At 38.2% G+C, this 24,047-nt stretch overlaps 1 protein-coding gene across 1 annotated transcript; it reads right to left on the reverse strand.

Moving 5' to 3' along the window:
- Positions 1-1,746: 1,746 nt before the first annotated feature.
- Positions 1,747-23,099, reverse strand: LOC126725547 (exocyst complex component SEC6-like). Its single transcript, XM_050430329.1, has 10 exons — positions 22,929-23,099; positions 22,714-22,800; positions 19,364-19,408; positions 18,630-18,708; positions 4,803-4,872; positions 3,604-3,691; positions 3,405-3,494; positions 3,112-3,228; positions 2,646-2,708; positions 1,747-2,146 (listed from the first exon to the last, which is right to left on the reverse strand). Exons 1-10 carry the CDS (start codon positions 23,085-23,087, stop codon positions 2,015-2,017), a joined length of 930 nt encoding a protein of 309 aa, XP_050286286.1. The 5' UTR covers positions 23,088-23,099; the 3' UTR covers positions 1,747-2,014.
- Positions 23,100-24,047: the final 948 nt, after the last annotated feature.

Below are 24,047 nucleotides of genomic sequence, written 5' to 3' on the forward strand. Positions count from 1 at the left end.
GCATTGAGGATATAATTTTGTGGACCAAAAAAAAAAAAAAAAAAAAGTTTGGAGCTAAATAGAGAATTTCCTTTTGAAGAAGCCCTCTCAACTAGAGATTTCACTTATTTGCTGGACCATTTTAAGCAAGAAGCCCCCTTGAGCGAGCTTGTCAAATAGCGTTTTTTAAATAATCAAAGTATATTGAGGAAGCGTGATTTTTCTTATGCAGAGCATTCTTAATCTGTGTTACCTACATTTATTTCACACTTGCTAAGAGAATTTGTATGCGTGGGAAGACTTGAGACTTCACGCTCTTCTCTGGGAAGAGCAAAGAAGAATTGAGACGGGCAAATCATTTTTTACGCTTTAGAGAGTAGAGAGAGCTTTCTATGTTGAACGCATTGTTGCTACCATATTTTCATGACTTCCAATCTTTTGCTTTCAACTTTTTACGATTTATACCTGTTGTACTCTACTCTACTCCCCTCAGCCCTCCTTCTCTCCCCCTAATTTAGATAGACCATAAATGTTCTTAGAGCATCCACAGCAGTGGAGCTAAAAATTTGGCTTTTTTAACTCCACCAAAAGTTACTTTAGAGTGAACCGGATAGTTTTAGAGAGGTGAGATGGAGAGATGGGAGCTTGAGAGTGATGAGAGAGAGGACGATGAGATGAAGAAGAAAAGAATGAAAAAAAATAAACAACCAAGCATTATTTTAATCGGGAGTGCTGAATAAATTTTTTTTTTTTTTTTTTAATAGATGACTGCTACAGTGCACATCTATAGATAGATGTGCACTGTAGCAATTCAGCTAAAAATTATTGCTACGGCTCCTTTGCTGCGTGGCCCTTTTTGGTATTTTGGTGGAGCTAAAATAGCTATACCACTACCACAAATGCTCTTAGCTAACAAAAAAGAAACTGTGAAAGGACATATATAACCTAATCCTTAAATAATCAATACATACATACATACATACATACATATATATATATATATATATATATGGACCAATTAATTACCATTTATTTAATCCAGAAAAAAAAAAAAAAAAAAAAAAAAAAAAAAAAAAAAACCTTATTATAAACCAAAATAACTTAAAATTGAGTTCAGAAAACTGTCTAAAAATACAATTTTGCAGTTGTCCATTCATATTTCAAAATTGGTTTAGAACTGAACTCATTCAGTTTTTTCGAACTATTGAATTTCAACTATTGTGCCAAATTACCCAGCTTGAAGTAAAGTCCCGGCTATGACAAAGCTTATATTAAAATATTTTCCAACCGATAACATGTTTTCAAGGTTTTGAAAAGTTTTTATTACATGTATAATTATACTCGATTTTTTAATTTGTTAATTTTCCTTGATTTTCCATTGACAAAACACTGCCTTGAAAGACCTTTCTAAAATTGTAAAGAGATGAACAGAAAGAATTTATAGATCAAACAGTTCCCAATAATAACAACAAATCCCAAAAAGGGCGTCTGACAGATTATCTGACTATGCTGCCTAGATAAAATACCATATCAGATTAGTCGCTATCTCTGACCAGTTAGCAAAACCAATTGTCAAGTGGATACTTCTCCCTCTTATCGAACCTATATCAGAGAAGGCTACAGGAATCCAGAGATAAAATATATAAATTCATCAGCCTTCACAGAGATTCCTAACGTTTTCATGTGAGTTATTAAATAAACTTTATACAACTTAAATTTCATGTACGAGGGAGAGAGAGAGAGAGAGAGAGGGAACAGCATGCACAGGACAGAAAAGACTCTTCACTATTAATAAAATTAAAAATAATACAAATATCACCTTTCGATAAAAGAATAAGATTTACAGCTCTATACAACAAACAGCATTGTCTTTCTGATCCAAAGACTATTCACTATTTATAGAAGCAATATTCACTATTTATAGAAGCAATCAATACAAATGTGACCTTTCCATCAAAAAGAGATTACGTGTCTATACAGCAACAGTATAGTCTTCCCGATCCAAACACAGGTTACGGGTATCAAAATTGCATTACTAAGTCAGCTTTCGCCATAGATATCCCTTGGAAGCTGATAAGCACTTCACTTTTGGGAAAACAAATCCTGCCTTAGGGGGGTTTCCATCAACAAAAGAATTCTCGTAAATCTCTTTGCACTCTTGTACTACCTGTTTGAAAAAATAACAGAAATATCAAGCCTACAGAGGGCAGAACTCAAGTATTTTCTCCGAAGCAACATTGGGAAACGAAACAAAAGCAAAGAAATTTTAAACTCTGCAACACGAGACAATTATAGCTCCAAGTCACTGTAGGTCAAAATTTCTACTATAGAACTTTGGGTAACTGTACTCCCTAAATTAATGGAGGATGTAAAATGCCCCAAGGTTATATGTTCAACATAAGATATATAGATGGAATATATTCTATTGTGGTTTATACCCATATAACTTAGTAAACATGGTCCTTGTAACATTTATAAAGCAGTACACATCTCATGAGGCAGTGATTTGCACCATTACTTAGGATCGTCCTGTAAAGTACTATGAAGTAATTTTGGTCTCCATCAGACATCATAATACACCGTAAGGAAACTCATTTCTCATATTTTAGCATCCAACACTACATCTATGATTTAAAGCTGAGAAGAAGAACTAAAACATTGCATACCTCCTTTGCATCCTTCCTCGGTATGCCTTCCCGTAGACCAACAAGTTTCTCAACAACCTCAGGCTGCAAGAGGAAAATATCGATAATTAATTAATGAAGAATCTGTAATCTTCAGGTACTTTAGAAGAGGTCAAGATTTCTATGCCTTATCTTCTATGGCAGGAAATTAGCATTAACTTAAAAGAGAATAATGAAACACTGACCCAATTGACGGATAAACCATGATTTATAATAATAAAGTAAACCAGAAGATAATTCTAGGAGCACCGTATTGTTTATTAATAATAAGTAGGGGAGAAAGTGGATGACATGGTCTCTAAATATATAATTTATTTATATTTAGATTACTAAATTATTCTAATAACCTCAAAAGATTAATTGGTTTACTTAAAAGGTGCATTTTGAAATTTCCAGTAACAAAATTGCGATGGAAAACTCAAATTTCTTCATTAATAAAATAGATTACCGGGCAGTCAGGTTGATGTTCAAGAATATTTGTGTAAATGAGCGTGAAGGTATCCAGGCTCTCTGCTGAAGCAAGTTCTCTTAAATCACTCATTATCCTGACTCTGTTTTCAACTTTCTGCAACCCAAGTGAGGAAAATTAGAATAAAGAAGCATCGGAAGAAATTAAAAGATAAATTTAACCAAGAATTAAAATAAATAAATAAAATTCTCTGTGATAGGAATTCACTTCAAAAAATAAGGAGACTTTTCAAAAAACCACCCAAACACTTCCAAAACATATTCAGTACTTACAGAAACAGTCAAATATTCCCTAAAAAAGTCCATAAGAACTTCTTCATCCAGCCTCATCCGTTCTATAGTATCTTCCTTGATATAGTTTCTCTAAAGTCACAAGCATCATTAGGTTCATCATGTTGTAAAATAAAAATAACTATATAAATTACAGGGGAGTACAAACAAAAGCACAGTCTTTTCAATGTGAAATAAAAACCTGTATTAAAAGATGATCAACGTAAACAATCACTGTTTCCTCCAGGCAAGCTTCAACGAATCTCCTAAATGATCTTTCTTCAATGTACCTTAAATACCCAATATAACATGCAAAAATAAATGTCTTATTTTTATGTGAGACACAGCAGTACCATAATCATCATAATACGGTAATACCAAACCAAAGTATAAAAACCTTAATCTGTATTCTGCAACAACAAATTTTGTTAAAAATAAGCCAGAGTTCCAAAAATTGGTGATACTCAAGCAATTTTAAGGCAAATTAATAAGTGATTTTTGGGTTAATTTAAAACAAATCGGATAGAAGGAAGACTCAGGCACAAGCATTTTACATGTAGAGTTGGATCAAATCAAACTCTACTTGGGACAAAATCTAATGGAGAGACTAGGCCCCAATATCTTGATGCCTCAATTACATTCAATCAATATAGAAAGACTAGAGTTGGATTAAATCAAACTAAAATAGGGTTTTCATCATAACGCAAACCTTCAGAAATAGAAGGCATATACTATCACTGCTATCTTGGGAAGATAGGAAACTACAGAATATCTTAAGATCAATGCGGTACAACACATATTTAATAACATGAAGTAACTTTTAAACTGGTTTTGTGTGATATTTGGGATCAGCTATTCATTACTCCTGCTGTCAATCAGAGAATTTGGTGGAGACAAAATCAACCTAAATATTATACTCAAGCAAGAACTAGGAGAACTATATCATCCAACATTTCATCCCCTTTTAATTGGTTATCGTACTAAATTTTCTATTTCATTTAAAAATAAAACCAACTAAGTTAACTCCAAGCTTTCTTTTTTATTGAAGACAAAAGAAGGCATGTAGGAAATCCAATCAAATATGTTGTTTAATCTGTATGTTGGTCCCCAACCACCTCAAATGGTTGGCAGTCCCATCTCCATATAAAGTGATGCTCTAGAATAAAACTATTTAGAAGAAACAATTAATTTACAATGCCATCCCAATGCACACAAAATTATCAAGGATAATTGATGGCCATAAGATAGAAGAAGAAAACAAACTAAAGGCTGTAATCCTGTCCATGTCAAACACTACTTTTAATTGAAAACAATAAAAGTACGCAAATGTATGTTGAACCAACAAAAGCCTGCAGTACTGAAACCTAGAAAAATATTTGTAAGTCAGAGAAGAACACTCACGTTTTCACATCTGTAAAATAATCACCAAATGTTGCAACCAGGGACTCCGTAACTTGTCCTTCACACCACTCTGGAACATGCAAAAGGTGAAAACCCAACTCAGATACTAAGACAGTCGTTTAAAGAGAGAGAAAGAAAATCGATGAAGTCATTTCCAACTAAAACAGTTTCATCATTAACAGGTGCACAAATTGCATCAGAAAATCAATGATTGCATGATTTGAAATCACTAATTAATTAACATTGAAGCAATATGTATCAAGTTGTTCCATGGGATATATTGGGCACATACTCAAAATTGTCAAGTTTTTTTTTTTTTTTTGATAATCCTCAAAATTGTCAAGTTATTGAAACATAACAGACATAAATTTCTTAAGACTTTTAATCTACTGGGACGCTTCCAAATCTTCCGCATGAATACTATGAAAAGCCTGAATCACTTTTTTTCCCCCTACATGCATCCACTGATGGTCTGGTTGTCTCTTGTACATAATGACATCCATCATGAAATCTTTACTTCAGTGATAGCTTAGCTTATGTTCTAGAGACACTGCCTTCTGCCTACCTAATCTATTTTTCCCCTAGACAAACTGAACTTGACCCAATAACAACTTATTCTAATTACATGGGGATGTGCATGTGGACACTTTTGCACAATTCTACACCAATCACAACAATATCCGCTGTTAGGTCCTTAGCAATGTATGGTTTTGTTTTTCTCAGTCTCTGTCCACGTCATTTTGGACAATGCATTTGTCCTTTCAATCAGGGAGAAATTTCCTTCAATTTAAGGTGAAAGAAAACTCAGTACGGTTTTTTTTTTTTTTTTTTTTGATAAGTAATAAAGATATATATTCAAGAAACTACCTAATGCAGAAAAACATAAGGCAGAGAGAAAAGTACAATGGGAAAGAAAGAGAAAAAAGAAAAAAGAAAGGAAAGGATACTAATTACAGAGAGAGCTAAGAAACAAAGGGAGGGAATCACTAGAGGTGAGTCCCAAAGCTCTAGACCAGTCAAACAGAAAGCCACTGAAAGAGGCCCATAACTGGTCATCCGAACTTTCCATGTCCTCAAATGTCCTCCTATTTCACTCCCTCCAAATACACCACATCAAGCATAATGGAGCTAAATTCCAAATGCTAGACACATGCTTTCCAAGCCAATTCCACCAACCAAATAGAGTATCCGCAACCAATCTTGGCAAGACCCAAGAAATCCCAAAAGATCTAAACACCAAACTCCACAACCAATAAGCCTTACCACAATGAAGTAACAAATGATCCACCATCTCCCCATTACAACAGCACGTGATAAACCAATCAACAAAAACCATCCCTCTACCCCTCAAATTGTCACCTATAAGGATCTTATCCCATACAGTAGTTCACACGAAGAAGGAAACACGTTGAGGAGCCTTAACCTTCCAAACACCTTTCCAAGAAAAAATAATAGGCATAGGGTTTCTCAACTTATTGTAAAACGAACGGATATAAAAATCCCCATTTTTTGTCAACTTCCATCGCATACGATCTCCATTCTCAGTAGGAGGTAGATTTGAACCCAAAGTACGGAGAAATTCATCCACACAATCATTTGGTCTCCAGATAAAATGAACATTCCAGCTTCTCCATTCCTCTATCCCCAGCCGTTCAAGAGAAGAGGCCACCGATGCCTCTTTATTGGAAGCAGTCCCATACACACTCGAAAATGTCAATTGAAGTGGAGAATCCCCACACCATTGATCTATCCAGAACTTAACTCTCTCTCCCACCGCTACCACAAAGCGAATATTTTTGCTAAATTCCTCCCACCCCATGCGGATGCTTCTCCACAAGGCACACCCATATACCCCTCTACCTAGCTTGGAAGTCCATCCCCCCCATTCTTCCCCAAACTTGAGAGCTACAACTCTTCTCTAAAGCCTTGTCTCCTTAATCCCAAACCGCCATAACCACTTCCCTAGTAAGGCTTTGTTAAAAGTAGTTAACCAATCTGTGATAAAATTTTGTCCTGCGAAGGCAGTGACGATGAACCGTGATCCTTTTTCCGATGGGTTTCATGCCGGGGACTCACCGGCGACACTAGATAGGGCCGATCTAGCTCCATTCCACACCACAAGGACAAATACAATGTTTGTTTCTCCAACTGAGCTTATGGGTAGCCTTACGGAGACATCGGCAGAGGCAGAGTGTCCTTTTTCTATTGGGTATAGCACCAATGGGCCTCAGATCACACTGGGTAAGGCAGAAACTTAGGGTGACAAGGCATTAAAAGGTCTTGTGTTATCCAATTACGTTCTGAGTCCACCGAGAGTTGGGATTGAGGAATTGGGTGTTTCGGGTGGAGTTGAAGGTGGTCGGGTTAAGGGTGCTTGTGATATTTAGGGGATAGACACACCCCATTAGACTAACCAGCCGATGTTGGCATTGACTAAGGTCGATGAGGACCTAAGTGATGTGGATAGCTCTTCCCCCTTGATGACTTTTAATCCTCTGGGGTTGGTTGTGATGGCTGAATTGAATAGTAACACTGAGGTGAAGAGGTTGGATAACACATTGAATGTTTCTAATTGGGTGAAACGTAAACTCCCCGGTTTCAGTAAGATGATGGGGCTTTCTTTGGGCCGACATGACAAGAGGTGTATTATGATACTACAAAGACTTGAGACAGAGATTGAGGCGGCCAATCTGGTGCACAGGAATGCTGCCCACCGAAAAGCTGTCTCCAAGGATAAAGGGAAGAGGAAGCTGAGGAATTTGATTTCTTCGGTTAATTATGAAGGGAGATAGTTTTCTTTTCTTTGATTGCATTACTGTAGGTGAATTAGGGAGTTTACAGTTTCAATGAAGTTGAGAATGGTGTCATGGAATGTTCGAGGTTTGAATGATGCGCGGAAACATTTGGTAGTTAGAAATTTATTACAAGAATGGAATTGTGATGTTGTTTGCCTTCAAGAAACTAAGCTTGCGGGCATGGATAGACAACTGATTTGCAGCTTGTGGAGTTGTCCCTACGTAGACTGGGTAGCATTGGATGCAGATCAGACAGCTGGTGGGGTTTTGATGATGTGGGATAGGAGGGCTTTGGAAAAGTTGGAGGTACTGGTGGGTCAATTTTCCGTATCAGTTCAGTGGCAGGGTCTGGGGGATGGTTTTATTTGGGCATGTTCTGGGGTTTATGGCCCGAATGATAATAATTTGAGGGGGCAGATGTGGGATGAGCTGATGGGAATTTAGCAACTTTGGGAAGTCCCATGGTGTTACATAGGAGATTTTAACATTGTTCGTTTCCCAAGTACATGGTTGGGGGGGGGTCACGACTTACCCCAGCTATGGAGAATTTTTCTAAGTTCATTGAGGAGCTTAGCTTGATAGATATGCCATTGAAAGGAGGGAGTTATACATGGTCGAGTGGTTCGGATCAGCCCTTGATGTCTAGGATAGACAGGGTTCTAGTTTCTCATGATTGGGAGGATCACTATCCGGATGTGATCTAACGGGTTTTACCTCGTCCTATTTTAGACCACTTCCCCATATTAGTGGAGGCAGGAAGGATATTAAGAGGGAAAAGTCCTTTTAGGTTCGAGAACATGTGGCTAAAGACAGATGGGTTCAAAGATAGGGTTCATTCTTGGTGGAATCGATATTCCTTCTCAGGCACTCCCAGTTTCGTACTTGGCAAGATGCTGAAGGCATTGAAGGAAGATATTATTCAATGGAACTGGAGTGAGTTTGGAAATGTAGAGCGTCAGAAAAAAGAATTGTTGGGAGGCTTTGAAATTATTGGATGTTAAGGAAGGGGAGCATGGCCTTTCTGAAGTGGAGTTAGGTGAGAGGGCTATGTTGAGATCTCAAATACAGAACCTTCTCTCATTGGAAGAAGTCTCATGGAGACAGAAATCGAGGATGCTTTACATTAAGGAAGGAGATAACAATACCAAATTCTTCCACAAGGTGGCCAATTCTCGGAGAAGGTATAATCATATTAGCATGTTGGAGGTGAATGGGGTTATCTATGAGGACGAATCTAATATGGCAGACCAAGAGGTACAGTTTTATAAAACTTGTACAAGGAGTCAGAGGAGTGGAAGCCTTTTGTGGAAGGTTTGGAGTTTGATCAAATAGAGGGGTTGGAGAGGGACTGGCTTGAATGGAGATTTGAACAAGAAGAGGTTCTTTGAGTTCTCAAAGAGTTGGAAGGAGATAAAGCCCCTAGTCCTGATGGTTTCTCTTTGGCTTTCTTTCACCATTGTTGGGGAGTTGTGAAAAGAGATGTCTTAATTGTGTTTGAAGAGTTTTATTTACACAGTAAGTTTGAAAAATCTCTCAATGCTACCTTCATAGCCTTAATCTCTAAGAAGAATGGTGCATTCAATATTCGAGATTTTAGACCTATTAGTTTGGTGGGGAGTGTTTACAAGATTTTGGCCAAGGTATTGGCAAACCACCTGAAAGAGGTTTTGGATTAGTTGATATCTGAGTCTCAGAACAGTTTTGTGGGTGGTAGACAGATTCTTGATTCATTCCTCATTGCTAATGAGTGTGTTGATAGTAGGGTGAAGAGTAAGATTCCGGGTATTATTTGTAAATTAGATATTGAGAAAGCCTATGATCATGTGAACTGGGAGGCTTTATTTGATTTGTTGAAGAGAATGGGATTTGGGGTGAGGTGGTGTAGGTGGATCCGCACATGCATATCCATTGTCCAATTCTCAGTCTTGTTTAATGGGTCTCAAGCTGATTTTTTTGGGAGTTCGAGGAGATTAAGACAAGGGGACCCACTATCTCCCATGTTTCTGGTTATGATGGAGGTCTTCAGTAGGCATGTTGTCTCACTGTGCCGGCCATTACCGGTGGCACCGATGACTACTCAGCGAGAAAAACATCAGCGCCTTTGACGTCCTGAGCATCCGAGGCTGTGTAAGGTGCTTTGGACATCACTGATGCATGGGCTTCCTTATTTAAAAGTCTCAGGTCACCCACAAATGGGCTTACACCCTCTTCCATCCTAGATGGGCCGGTGGGCTCTGGAAAAGGGATCATTGGAAGGCCCACTTGAGTACCATCTTGGTCTAAGCCCACCACAGGTTTGTGAACCCGTGATACACTAGAAGAACCCACCACGTGATCCCTCTAACCCCTTGAAACCCAAATAGAACTCCTCAGACCACCTTTTTTCCATGTCACACTCCTTTTTCCTTCCCCATCCATTCACTTCTATAGACAAGCTTTTTCCTGTCCAATCTGACTTCCTCAGTTCACGTTTTTTTCCATAAACATGTTCAGTCCAATTTGATTTGAAATTCAACAGAAATCTCCTTTTATTTCCTACCGGATATATCTTTCCAAAATTAAAGTCTTCTTTACTACGCTGAGAACCCACTTTTGTACCTCCTAAAGTCACCAAACCTGCTAAGCTCACCACCGTTTCGCTCGGCAGGTTTTGCTTCTCCCCCTTATTATCCCCTAACAACCATTTCCCTTTATCATGGGCGCTTAACCGATAAGGCTGATTTCTGCCCCTTACTTGCACTTGATGCCCACGCACCGTGTCGGCAAAAGATTTAAAAGGTTGAACCCTCGATCAATCCTTATGAAGCTAAGCCACAAATTTCAATTGCCCAGTCCCACCATTCACATGGTTTTCAGGTTCCAATATCTTCCCTAACTCTAACCCAAAAACCCTCCAGCCATTCTTTGCTCTACCTACTGGAATAATAATGGACCTCCTAGACCCGCCAACTTTAAATTCAATCAGCAGTAGGAACAAGCCAAAAGAATTGGAGCTCCATTGGAGGGTGTAGGCTAAATCACCTTCCCTGAACGTATAAAAATACTTTGGACTGAACCCAACGACAATCTGTTCTATACTCTTCATCAACCATTGTGCCACATTCTTACCCATGAAGACCGACTTCATGAAGTACCTACTCCGCTCAAAAATCCTTAAAGAAAAATACCGTCCCCCTTCCTCTACCACCAATTGAAAAAGTTTGGATTCAATAAAAAAGCAACGAACGCCACCCATAATAAATGACAAATCACTAAGACCACAATCTCTATGGAACCTCAAATGGAACCTAAGTAGTTAGCAGAAAGCCATGTTTAATGAGAAGAGCACCATGGAAATACCCTTGAGCTTCCAGTTTCTTCTCAGAACCACCTTTCATATGATTAACAAAAAAGCCTACACTTAGTACGCATATTTAGAACTGAGGTATATAAACTTATAAATATGAGGACAATTAAAGGCAATAATACATTTTGGACCACCCAATTGAAGCCTGATACAACATACAGATTGATGCAGCAGAGGCCATTGGGCCCATTACACAACCAACTTGTGACTGTCGAAAATATTCAAAGGGTCAGGCTGACTGCAATCAAGCCATAGTGACATTCTAATGTCTGAAAAATCTTAATTGTTGATTGCAAATATATATATATATATATATATATTAGATAAGATTGGCAAGAAAAAATATTGACATTTACAAATTAAAATTCTGATTTTTGGCAGCTGTCCACAATCATATAACCTCAATGCGTAAGGGAATAAATTCCCTTTTTTGTTTATTCTCTATTAGGCTATAAGCCTCTGTAAATTAAGGGTATAAAAAAGCTAAAGTTTGACAAACATGCAAAGATAGCATAGTTCCACCATTTAGGTATCAAATCCCAATCACTTATTATGAGATGTTTTAATGCTCTGTACCAAAAAAAAAAAAACAAAAGAAGCCAGGTCATGTGAACTGTAGCAACTCATTGCTTTTCTGGTCCTACCAGTGTTTTAAATGGTTCAGACCAAATTCAATTCAGAATAAAAATTGGAGGTTAAATATGGGAGGTATAAAGAGAAAACACAAAAGTAAAGACTAAAGATCTAAAATTTAAAGGATTTAAAATTCCAAGAAAGATGAAGAACAAGATCTCTCAATTGTCCTCATCGAATCGAAAAACCACCTCAGATGTATTGAGTTAAAATATTGGTCATATCTAGTCCCATCAAAGGTCCTAACCTTGCTCTCCCTCCAAATACTTTACATAAGGCATAGAGGTGTAGAAATCCAAAATGATGCTACTCTGATACATACTAACATTCCAATTACCCAACCACTGTGTTTGTACTAACAACTCTACAAATCCCAAACAAAGAGAATACTTATGACCATAGAACAAAGTGGTTCACTGTGTCCCCTCATTTTACACAAGCAGCACTAGTCAGTTATAATCTTGCTATTCTTCCTGAGATTATCGACTGTCAATATTTTACCATGTGTTGCTGTCCAAACTAAAAGAGCCACCTTTTGCAGGCTTTTGCCTTCCAAATGGAGTTCTAGGGACAATTAACCTGCCCCTCTTCTATTTCATGTTCCTCTTCTTCTTTTTTTTCTTTTTCTTTTTTTGAACTAGTAACCTCCACTTCATGGGGCATGGCCCTAGATGATTGTGTTAACACTTGACAGTAGCATTCTATCTGATTCATCCCCACTCCAATTAACTCAGCCACGTAAAGCAAATCAAAGAGATGTTGAACAGATTCAAGAATGCAGTCCAATAATGCCCATGAATATGCTGGATTCCAATGTGAATCATCATTAGAACAACGCATATGACATGCTATGGTTACATCTCAATTGTCTGTCTATTGTAATTTCTAACAATCCCAGAAATAAGAGTATCTAAGATCTCCGCACCATAAATCATAAGTTGGGTAAAAACAGAATTATTGCCATCCCTAAAATTAAACCTGATAAAAAGTGGAACTTTCCCTAAACCAATCTAATATTTTTTTAAATTTCAGTCAATGTGTTCCCTTAACTTATTTTCTTCATTTTTTTGAACTTTTTTTTTTTTGATAGATAACGAAAAATTTTATTAAAAAAGTAGCCAACCCGAGTACATTGGGGATGTACTGTGGGGGCAAAAATCAAGAAACAAAATTACAATGATCAAATAAAACTGGAATGGAAGAACAAGTAAAATGCGGTAAAGCCACACTCCAAGCAAGGAGAGTGTGACAGAAAAAAGATTTAATCTCTAGCAAGGACCGTTCACATCCCTCAAAACATCTAGCATTCCTTTCACTCCAAATGCACCACATCAAACAATGCGGCACTAGTCTCCAAAGGCCTATATTGCGGTGACGCCCAAACTTACCTTGCCAAGATTCAAACACCTCAATTACCTTATGTGGCATAACCCAGTGAATTCCAAATAAACAAAACACCAAAGACCACAGCTCAAAAGCGATGGGGCAATGAAGAAGAAGATGATCCACCGACTCCCCACACCTCTTACACATATAACACCAATCAAGAACAATAATACGCCTTTTGCGAAGGTTATCTGTTGTAAGGATTTTACCTAAGGAAGCAGACCATGAGAAAAAAGCTACCCTTGTAGGAACCTTCGATTGCCACACCATTCTCCAAGGGAAAGAAGTAAGAGTAGGAGGGCAGAAAGAAAGATAGAATCCTCTAACCTCAAAACCTCTACTCCTAGCTGTTTTCCAACAAACTTTGTCAGGGCCAACCCCCCTCACAGTCGAAGAGTAGACAATGCCCATAAACCGATCAAAAGATTCTTGCTCCCAATCCTGAGGTGGATGACGAAATCTAACATCCCAATGAATCCTCCCACCAGACCAACCCATCACCTCTGCCACCGAAGCATCTCTTGCCCTACTAAGACAGTAAAGTTCTGGAAAAGCCTCTTTGAGGGTACAATCCCCACACCACACATGTTTCCAAAACTTCACTCTAGTACCATCCCCCACCTCATACCGTAGGAGTTTAGAAAAGATCAACCAGCCACTTCTAATATACCTCCAAAGGCTAACACCATATGCACTTGTCACCTTTTTCGTGCACCAACCACCCCAAACATTCCCATATTTCGCCTCTATAACCTTCCTCCATAAAGCATCTGTCTCTATACCATACCTCCATAACCACTTGCCTAACAAGGCAGAGTTAAAACTTCTCAAACGTCTTATACCTAGCCCCCCAACCTGCACAGGCCTACAAACCTCAGCCCATTTCACTAGGTTTAATTTAGAATCACCACTAATACCACTCCAAAGAAAATCTCTTTGTAATTTCTCAATGCGATTAGCCACCTTCCTTGGAATAGGAAGAATGAAAAGAAAATAAGTAGGTAAGGAGGAAAGAGTACTTTTAATAAGAGTTACCTTACCCCCTTTAGATAGATAAAGCCTCTTCCAACCTGCTAGTCTCCACTCCATCTTCTCTAAAATAGGATTCCATACTGAGAGCTCCTTGAATTTTGCACCTAAAGGAAGGCCCAGATATTTAAAAGGAAGGGAAGAATGTGTACATCCTAATAATCCCACTAGATCATCTAGATTGTGCACATCTCCAACTGGAATCATCTCTGATTTCCCCAAATTAATTCTTAAACCTGAAACCTCCTCAAATCTAGTCAATATCTCCCTTAAAATAACTAACTGATTAGGGACAGCATCACAAAAAATAAGGGTGTCATCTGCGAATAAGAGGTGAGTCACCATCATCGAAATACCAGCCGTATTACCTACATAAAATCCCGACAACTGTCCAGTATTTGCAGCCACATCCAACATATGGCTCAAAGCCTCCATGACAACATCAAATAGCAACGGGGATAAAGGATCCCCTTGCCGAATCCCCCTAGAGCTGCCAAAGAAATCTGAAGGACTACCATTAATCAGAATGGAAAATTTAACTGTAGAAATGCAATACATTATCCATTTTCTCCACTTCTCTGAAAACCCACAACGTTGGAGCATATACATCAGAAAACCCTAATTCACATGGTCATACGCCTTCTCCACATCCAACTTACACAACACCCCTGGAATCCCTGTCTTCAGTCTACTATCAATACATTCAGCAGCAATTAGGATGGAATCCAAAATTTGTCGACCTTTCACAAAGGCATTCTACGAATCTGAAATAAGCCCATGTGCAACCCTTCGAAACTGATTAGCCAACACCTTTGAAATAATCTTGTAAATCTCACCAACTAAACTTATTGGCCGGAAATCCTTAACCTCCATAGCATCAACCTTTTTAGGAATAAGTGCAAGAAATGAGGCATTAAGACTCTTTTCAAACACAGCTTGAGTATGGAAATTTTGGAACACATCCATAATCTCTTTCTTCAAAACACTCCAGCAAGACTGGAAAAAAGCCATGGAAAAACCATCCGGACCAGGAGCCTTATCACCATTGAACCCATTAACCACTCCAAACACCTCATCCTCATCAAAAGGCCTATCTAACCAAATAGCATCTTCCTCCGAGATTCTAGAGAATTCCACATCATCTAGGACAGGTCTATGGGTCACATTTTCAGAATAAAGCTGCCTATAAAAACGAGAGATACACTCTGCTATGGCCTCCGGATCTGAAGACAATTCTCCATCTACCATAAGCCTATCAATGGAGTTAAATCTCCTATGAGAATTGGCTACACGATGAAAGAACTTAGTATTCCTGTCACCTTCTCTAATACAAAGAACTCTAGATTTCTGTCTCCAACAAATTTCTTCAAAAAGAGAAGCTTTCTCTAACTCCCCTCGGATCCTTTCCAACTCCAACTTTTCCTCTTCTGTTAGACCACGACTATCCTCAATAGTCTCTAGAACACTAAGATCCTTCCACAATTGTTTCCCCCGTTCTTCTACATTACCAAAAACCTCTACATTCCATTTTTTCAAATCATGTTTTAGAAGCTTTAGTTTGTTAGCCAACACAAAACTCGGAGCCCCATGCAAATGATAAGATTCCCACCAAGATCGCACCCTTTCCACAAAACCCTCATCCTTAAGCCACATATTTTCAAATCGAAACGGCCTCCTGCCCCTATGAAAGGATCCACCTTCCAAGACAATCGGAAAATGATCTGATAAGAGTCTCGACATTCTTCGTTGGCAAACAGTAGGGAACTTATCCTCCCAATCTGGAAAGAATAAGAATCTGTCCAGCCTAGCCTTCGATGCAACTTCACGAGAATTAGACCAAGTAAAAGTTCCCCCTTCCAACGGGATATCAATCAGACCTTGCTCTGAAATAAACTCAGAAAACTCACGCATAGCAGCAGTAGACGCAGTAGCACCAGCACGTTCGGAAGGGAATCTTACCACATTAAAATCACCTCCCACACACCATGGCACATTCCACCAACTGCTCAACCCAGATAATTCCCCCATAAAAACCTTCTGTCACCTGCTAGATTAGGACCATAAACTCCAGTAAATGCCCATACAAACTGATCTACCACACTTTTAAACTTACAAGAAACTGAAAAACGTCCCACTGCTTCCTCCACTTTGTCCACAACCCGTGTGTCCCACATCAGTAACACCCCTCCAGAAGCTCCACAAGAACCTAAATATGACCAATCAACATGTTGGCCACCCCACAGACTTCGAATCACAACTCTGGTTATCAATTCCATTTTAGTTTCTTGAAGACATACAATATCTGGCCTCCAACTCCTAATCAAATTTATGACCCAAAGCCTTTTATCCTGCTCATTCAACCCTCTAACATTCCAAGAAATAATCTTCACATTCATTGATACAACACCACAGCCCGCTCACTACTAATACTCCTTCTCTTAGCTGACCCATACTCAACGTTCAAAGAAGTCGTTAAGTTTTTCAATTCTCGATGACCCTTTTGTCCCGATTTAATCACCTTCTTCTGACTATCTACCTCATGCCGTTTTTTATCCTTTTTCCTGGCCTCTAAGGCTAACAACAGACCCGTAATTTGCTCCTCAAAGCCTTCCAATAAAGTCCCCACAGATTTCCTAAACGCCTTAATCCGATTGGTTACCCACTGTGATAACTGTTTGCTATCAACTTTCTCCTCACACCCACACTCCTTCACTATATTGTGTTCATCCTCCAAAGGAATTTCAGTGGCCAAAGGTACCACAACTAGAGGCTCCCCATCTCTCTCCCAAGTCATCGACCTTACATCAACTTCCCACAGCTCATCCTCTGACCCAGTAACAACAGACAAAGAATCTAACACACCATCACACTCATCTGCCTAACTAACAATTTGGCCCTCACTGGCAATAGAGTTATTACCTGGTACAACTTCTCCTTCAATGATTGAGCACTCCGACCCGCTATCTAGAGACCCATTATCTGGAGACCGATAAAGCGACAGTGGAATCACTATCTGCCTACCATCACGCAATTCCAGCATCCAATCTTTAGAATTACCCCATGACTTATCCAAATCTCCAACCAACTCCCTAATCGTAGGACGAGAATTATGGGTCCCCTCCTCGGAGAAGACAATTTCAACAATTTCCGAAGCAACCTTTCCTTCACACCCCACTTGTGAGTTGTGACTCAACCGGAGAAGACCGGGACTCCACCGCTGTCAAAACCGGCAAAACAGGAAGCTGGACCTGGCTGATTGACATCTCCTGAGCATCACCGTCGCTATTGTTGAGTTCCACTGGCACTGATATGGACATCTCTGCTACCGTTGTAGACATTTCAGTTGTCGTTGACCCAAAAACAGAGCTCTCATGTTCCGTAAGAGACTTTCCAGGTATGTCTGGCTTTGGGGCTGAAGGACACAATATATTTTCAGCCTCAATCACTTTCGGGCTTGAAAGATTTTGGCTGAAACCAGGCTCAGAGCATTCACCAATTTCAAACACTAACGGGCTAGTCTCACATGGGCCCAAAGAGTCCTTAGTCTCACCAACTAAGGTGTTTTGGGCTTCCAAATCCTTTAGGCCCAAACTTACATACTCAGGAGGTGGAGCTTTAATTCCCTGTGCTACCCATTTAAAGCTACGAAATCCTCCCCTGGCACAATCCCATGAAACACGCCTTCTTCCATTCTCCTTCAATTCCACAACCAATCCTTCCCCTGTCCAGCGTGAGTTCCTGATTTCTCGCCCCTTCCCAGCATTAATGTCATTTGAATTCAAATTAAATCTTAAAGGAAATCTGCTTTTATTCATTGCCGGAATTTTCTCCTCTAATTTCTTCCCCACATTAATGCTCCGAAACCTCCCTTTCGCAGCACCCACGACTGTCGGCCAAGCTTTACCGACCTGAAAATCATCTTCCACCACCTGATCACGTGGTTTGCCAACCGGATATTCTATTGCTAACGACTTAGTATGATCGAATCTCGGAGTTTCCGCTATCTTCTCCACCATTCGAGGCTTCTAATGATCACTGGTAACAGGGAGTTTCCGCTATCTTCTCCACTAAAAATTTTTTTTTCTGGCTAATTTTGAACCACCCATACTAACAAGTGTCTAATCACCTCTACAGGGGCACATTTCTTAACAAGCAAATCAATATATGACCTCCTTTATTCCACCTTTTAAGATGTAGCTTCAGCCCCTTGAGCTTCCCACCTAAAACAGTAATGGAATCCTTTTGAAACTAAAAACCAAACCATTGTTGCATGCTATCCAAAAGTCCTTCTGAATTTAGTCACATGGTTTGGAACCTAAAAGGCCTTTCCCTTGATGCATACCACCCACCACCCTTCCCCCCCACCCAAAAAAAAAAAAAAAAAAAAAATCCAAAATAATTGGAGAGTGGTCTACCATGAACATACCCCAGCCAATTGCTCCCAAAACCCTCATCTAGCTCTATCATCATTAGGACAATGAACACATGGAAAATATCAAACAAAGCTGATCTCTATTGTATAACAGACAAGTAATGGTAAAGACTACTTGACCTTTCTAATAAAGCTTAATAGTAAGTCCCACTTCTGGATCTTCAGATATGGTAAAATAGGAACCACAAATGGTAAAAATAATTTACCTTTCTGATAAAGGTTTACAAGTAACTCCTGCACTCCTGGATCTTCAAATATTACACTAACTGTTTGCTGAACAGCTTCCTATCATCAACGCAGAATTTAAATATTAGTTCTGAAGATCTATTTCAAACACATTAAGCCATCAGGATATACAATGTATGCTAGTATATCATGAACAGCACATATAACAACTTTATGAAGCATGAAAAAATACACAATTTTGTAAAATATTAACTACAAAACAATTATGGTTGCATTTCAAATCTAGTCTGGTCGCCAAGTACAAGGCCATGGCACATATGTCATGTGAGCTTATGTGATTAAGTACCTTATCACAGAATTAGGTTTGATGTGCAATTGCCTATAGCTATGGATCTTTACCTCGGGAATATCTTTTCAGTTATTCCTATTCAGCTCAAGCCCACGGGGGCAGCTTTGGTTCAACCCCCCGCCCCACACACACACACACATATAGGTGCATTGTCATCTTGTTTGAGAAAAGAGTGGAAAGTGGTGTAATTCCCAACCATATGTGATGAGATATATTGTAAGGGATAACATAAATTTTAAGCTTTATGATGAAGTACAATTCACATGGAAGTCTAATGATAAAGCATTTAAATATATCATGCAGTAATAGAATTACAAAGATATACCATGTAGGGCATGATCCATGCGAAATTAGAAGGAAAATACACCAAAAAATATATAATAAAACCTTCAAATGTGATCATACCTTTGCAAACTCTAGGAAACCCTTGCAGGTGTCTTCAAAATTAACCTATATATGAAAAAAGGAAAAAGGCTTTGCATTTATTTTACAATAACATTTAAAAATTACATCAATACAAAAAGATAAGAAAGGCCAAACAAGAAAGTCAACCGGGGGGGGGAGTAGAAGATCTTTATAAAGGAGCTCAAGTCAACTACAAAAATAAAAGGAAGAAATAAATAAATAAATACACTAGCTGTCATTCTTTTTTGATAGGAAACGCTAGCTACTGTAAAATAGACTAGTTGTCATTCCTTATCAAATTGATTATGTAGATGGATTTTAAATGTTAGATAACAGATTATTGGTGTACCTTTTGTTATGCCCCAATGTTAGGATTGATCCCTTTGTTGCACTTTTTTAATAAAAATTCTTACATATTAAAAAAAATTGTTAATTTTTTTGTTGGCAAGGAATGCATATTCGTCGTCCAGTAGCAAAAACCATCTTTTATATTGGTATCGCAGTAGCACTTTGGTTGGGTATCATAGCAAAATTACCGATTGATAAACCCTTAACTTTAGTCTTTTTTAAATTAATTCAATTATGAAATAAAATATCGCAACATGTGTATCTAGGGAATAGTTGCTGCGAAGTGAATTCTCCTTAGATACATCTATGCAATTAAATTTTGGATCTATTCTGAGTACATGGATTATGCTAAAGATTCAAAACCCTTTTTTTTTTCCTTAATTTTTTATAAGAAATAGAAATGGTCCAATTTAGAGCATCACCCTACTCTGCCTTATGTGAACAATTTGGACAGAGAAACAACTGTACTTTCAATGGCACTAATTATCTAATTCTGAGCATAAATCCATATAAATTTGTGAGAGTGGTCGAATGTAATTGGCGATGTCTCTTCTCTATCTCTTGTAGGTTTCTTGATGATATTCAATTCTAATTATTTAAAACCCTTAGTAGAACATCTACACTTAGGCTGCTCATCTTTCTAATCAAACTTCCACACTACCTATATTAAGAAAGCATGTACATATATTTTTTTTATTATTATTATTGGTAATCTGCACAAGCACCTACTGGATTTTCAACCCATGACCTCACCCTCCATCTCATTATTATAAGAGAAGGACGTGCCAATTGAGCTATAATTCATTGCTCATACATACATACATACATACATACATACATATAAATAAATGTGTGCGTGTGGATGTGGGTGGGTTTGAAGTAATGACTATTGGTTTTGTGTAATTTGAAATTAAATTATGGGACTAGAATGAAGGTACTCTTGGGTTGAAAAATAGTTTACAAAAAAATCAAAAGGGATGGGACAAGTTTAAGTTTAAGGATGAGACTTTTTAAATGGGACAAATATGGGACTGTACTCCCAAATTTGTGTGGGATTGGGATGGATCTACAGCGGGATAATTGTCATTTATAATGTAAGTAACAAGAAGCCAATTTTATTTAAGTGTAAGGAGCAATTCTGAAATCTTTTTGTGTTTGGACGTGGGATGTGCTATTGGTCCATCGGGTCTTATTTTGGGTTTCTTTACTTTAGTGGGGTTTATCTGTGAGTTTAGTTATTTAGTTTAGACTTAATTATCAAACCCCAAGGAGCCAAAGTCATATTAGGGTTAAATATTAGTCATATATGACTCATTGGGCTTTGGCAACTAAGCCCAACTAACTAAACTCACAAAGAAAACCAAATCAAATAATTAAACAAGAAGCGCCTTATTGGGGAAGTAAAATATCATTTGGTTAAATAGGCTACTGTTTGTCTCCTATTTCTTTGGGTGGCTTAGGGATAAGGAAGATAAGACTTTTCAATGAAGCTTTACTTGGGAAGTGGCTTTGGAGATTTGGGGTTGAGGAAGATGCCCTTTGGAGGCAAGTGATAGAGATGAAGTATGGATGTGTGTGGGGAAGCTAGTTTACCAGAGCTGTGATTGGACCTTATGGTGTTGGTTTATGGAAAAATATCAGTCAGGGATGGCCTTCTTTCTCTCGCCATATTCTGTATGATATTGGTGATGGGTCTAGAGTGAAGTTTTGGCAAGACCGGTGGTGTGGAGAGACTTCTCTTGCTGTTAGATATCCAGACTTGTTCAGATTTTGCAGGAATAAGGATGCCAGTGTGGCTGAGCTTATGATGTCCACTAATGGTGTCCTCTTTTGGGATGTGAGATTCATTAGGAGTGTGCATGCTCGGGATCTAGAGGCTATGTCCGACTTCATGGTAACTATTTATGGTTCGCATATAAGGGGGCGAGGTGAGGATAAAATGTGTTGGATTCCTAGCAAAGTTAAGGGTTTCTTGGTTAATGATTATTATAGAATTTTAGCTGGCACCGCTTTCTTTGGGTTTCCTTGGAAAAGTATTTAGAAGCAGAAGATTCTCTCTAGAGTAGCTTTCTTTGTTTGGAATGCTGCTTTAGGAAAATGCTTGACGATTGATAATTTATGTAAAAAGAAGGTGTGGATTCTGGATTGGTGCTACATGTGTAAGAAAAATGGTGAATCGGTTGACCATCTATTTCTTCATTGTCCTTTTGCTTCGGATCTATGGTCTATGGTTTTGGGCCTTTTTGGAGTTTCTTGGGTTATGCCGCACACTGTTCTGGGGCTGTTATGGTGTTGGCAAGGCAGCTTTGGTCGTCATCGAAATGGTTATATTTGGTCCATCATTCCTCATTGCTTATTGTGGTGTCTTTGGAGGGAGAGGAATAGTAGATGTTTTGAAGATACTGAGAAATCTATTCCAGACCTCAAGCTTCTCTTTTTTAGAACTTTAAGGGATTGGTTGTTTGCTTTGCAAGATAAATCTTTCCCCTCTTTTATTGATTGCCTAGACTCTTGCAATTTTTGTATTTGATTTCTTTTCCCTTGTACACTCCTTGTGCACTAGGGTGTCCCCTTTATATCAATATATCTTATTATTTATCAAAAAAAAAAAATATATATATATATATATATATCACCTGGTTAATTGGAACACTGTTTGTTATCCAATACAGTCAGGTGGTTTGGGTAATACAAGTCTTATCCACTTCAATACTTCCTTATTAAGGAAGTTGTTATGGAGTGTGGAAACAGATTCACTTTGGATGGTAGTTATAGCTACAAAGTATGGTTGTTCTAGGGGTGGTTGGAGTTCTAACGTGTCCAATGAGCCACATGGTGTTTCCTTGTGGAAGCACATAAGTAATCTAGGTTCTTAATTTTTTGCCACTGTACATTTCCAATGTACTTAGGTTAGCTAATTTTTAATAAAAGTTCTTATGTTATTTATCCCAAAAAAAAAAAACAAAAAATGAGAAAAGAACTCAGATTGATAATAATATAACCTGTTCAGCATAGTTTTGTGGAAGAGCTTCCATGGTGCTATTACTTAGCTCCATTGCAAGATCATAGCAGCGCAGATTATTGTTAACCTGTACACGATGACAACAGGAGATTTTTGTTAAAATGTACAAAATGTCAATAGAGAAACATATGATAAGCTATTTCAATGCAAGCGCCAAAGATTGTCCCTGGCTAAATGATCAAATAACTCACAAACCATTGCACACAAAGGCTCCAGACCAATTTCAGAAGCAGGTTCTTCAAGTCTCTGCCTCTCAGCTGCTTGAAAATCAATCATCACCTGAAGCAAGACAAACCACAAGGTCCAAACATGCAGGGAAAATTTAAAAAAAAAAAACAACAACAACAACATCATCAAAGCTCTTAGTTACTTAATTATACTTTTAGCAATATTACTGATCAATTAACCCACCACACATGATAAAGAACTACATAAGATTGTAAGAAAGATATTATCATCAAGAGAAACCAAAGAAAAATCAATTGTTAATATCTCCATCCAGTGAAGCCATCAGACACATTCGTATATGAAAAAATTAACTTTTTTTTTAATATGAAATTTTATTGATGAAAAATTGTACAAGTAAATAGGGAACAAGAAATCTATATTGGCTGTATACGGTATACCAAAGAGTTCCTCTACAAAGATCATGAATACAATGAATCTATGAAATCATACAAATTGGAAGGCCTGTGATCTAGGGCATGATGATGTGGCATGGCCAAATAATCTACATGGGTATGATGAGTCAGGATACTATTGCACATGGGATGATGACATGGCTGAGAAATGAACATGGCAATGGACGCTCTTGAAGAACATATGACTAAGGTCCCATTTTGTAAGCTGAACTCAAAACAGTTTTCAAGTATTCAAATCCTGAAAACCATGGGTCCCACTATTAAAAACTATGTTTGGAATGAGAACCTTAAATAGAGTTTTTAAGGTTTAGTGTGGGTAACTTAGAGGGAAGATCCTTGGTGGTGTGTCATCTCCTCTTTGCAGATGACTCTCTAATTTTTTGCAATGCTGACCTAGATCAGATTTTGATTCTTCGTATGATTCTTATTTGGTTTGAGGCGGTTTCTAGTTTAAAGATAAATCTGGCAAGTCAGAATTGGTTCCCATTAGAGTGGTGCATAATATAGACTTACTGTTGAATGTCCTTGGCTACCAGGAGGGTACTCTTCCAATGAAATAATTGGGTCTTCCTTTGGGTGCTAAATTCAAGGATAAGACTATATGGAACCCGATTCTGGAGAAAATGGAAAGGAGATTAGCATAATGGAAATGCTTGTACTTATCCAAGGGAGG

This window comes from Quercus robur, chromosome 5 (genome assembly GCF_932294415.1).
Source record: "Quercus robur chromosome 5, dhQueRobu3.1, whole genome shotgun sequence".
NCBI lineage: Eukaryota > Viridiplantae > Streptophyta > Magnoliopsida > Fagales > Fagaceae > Quercus > Quercus robur.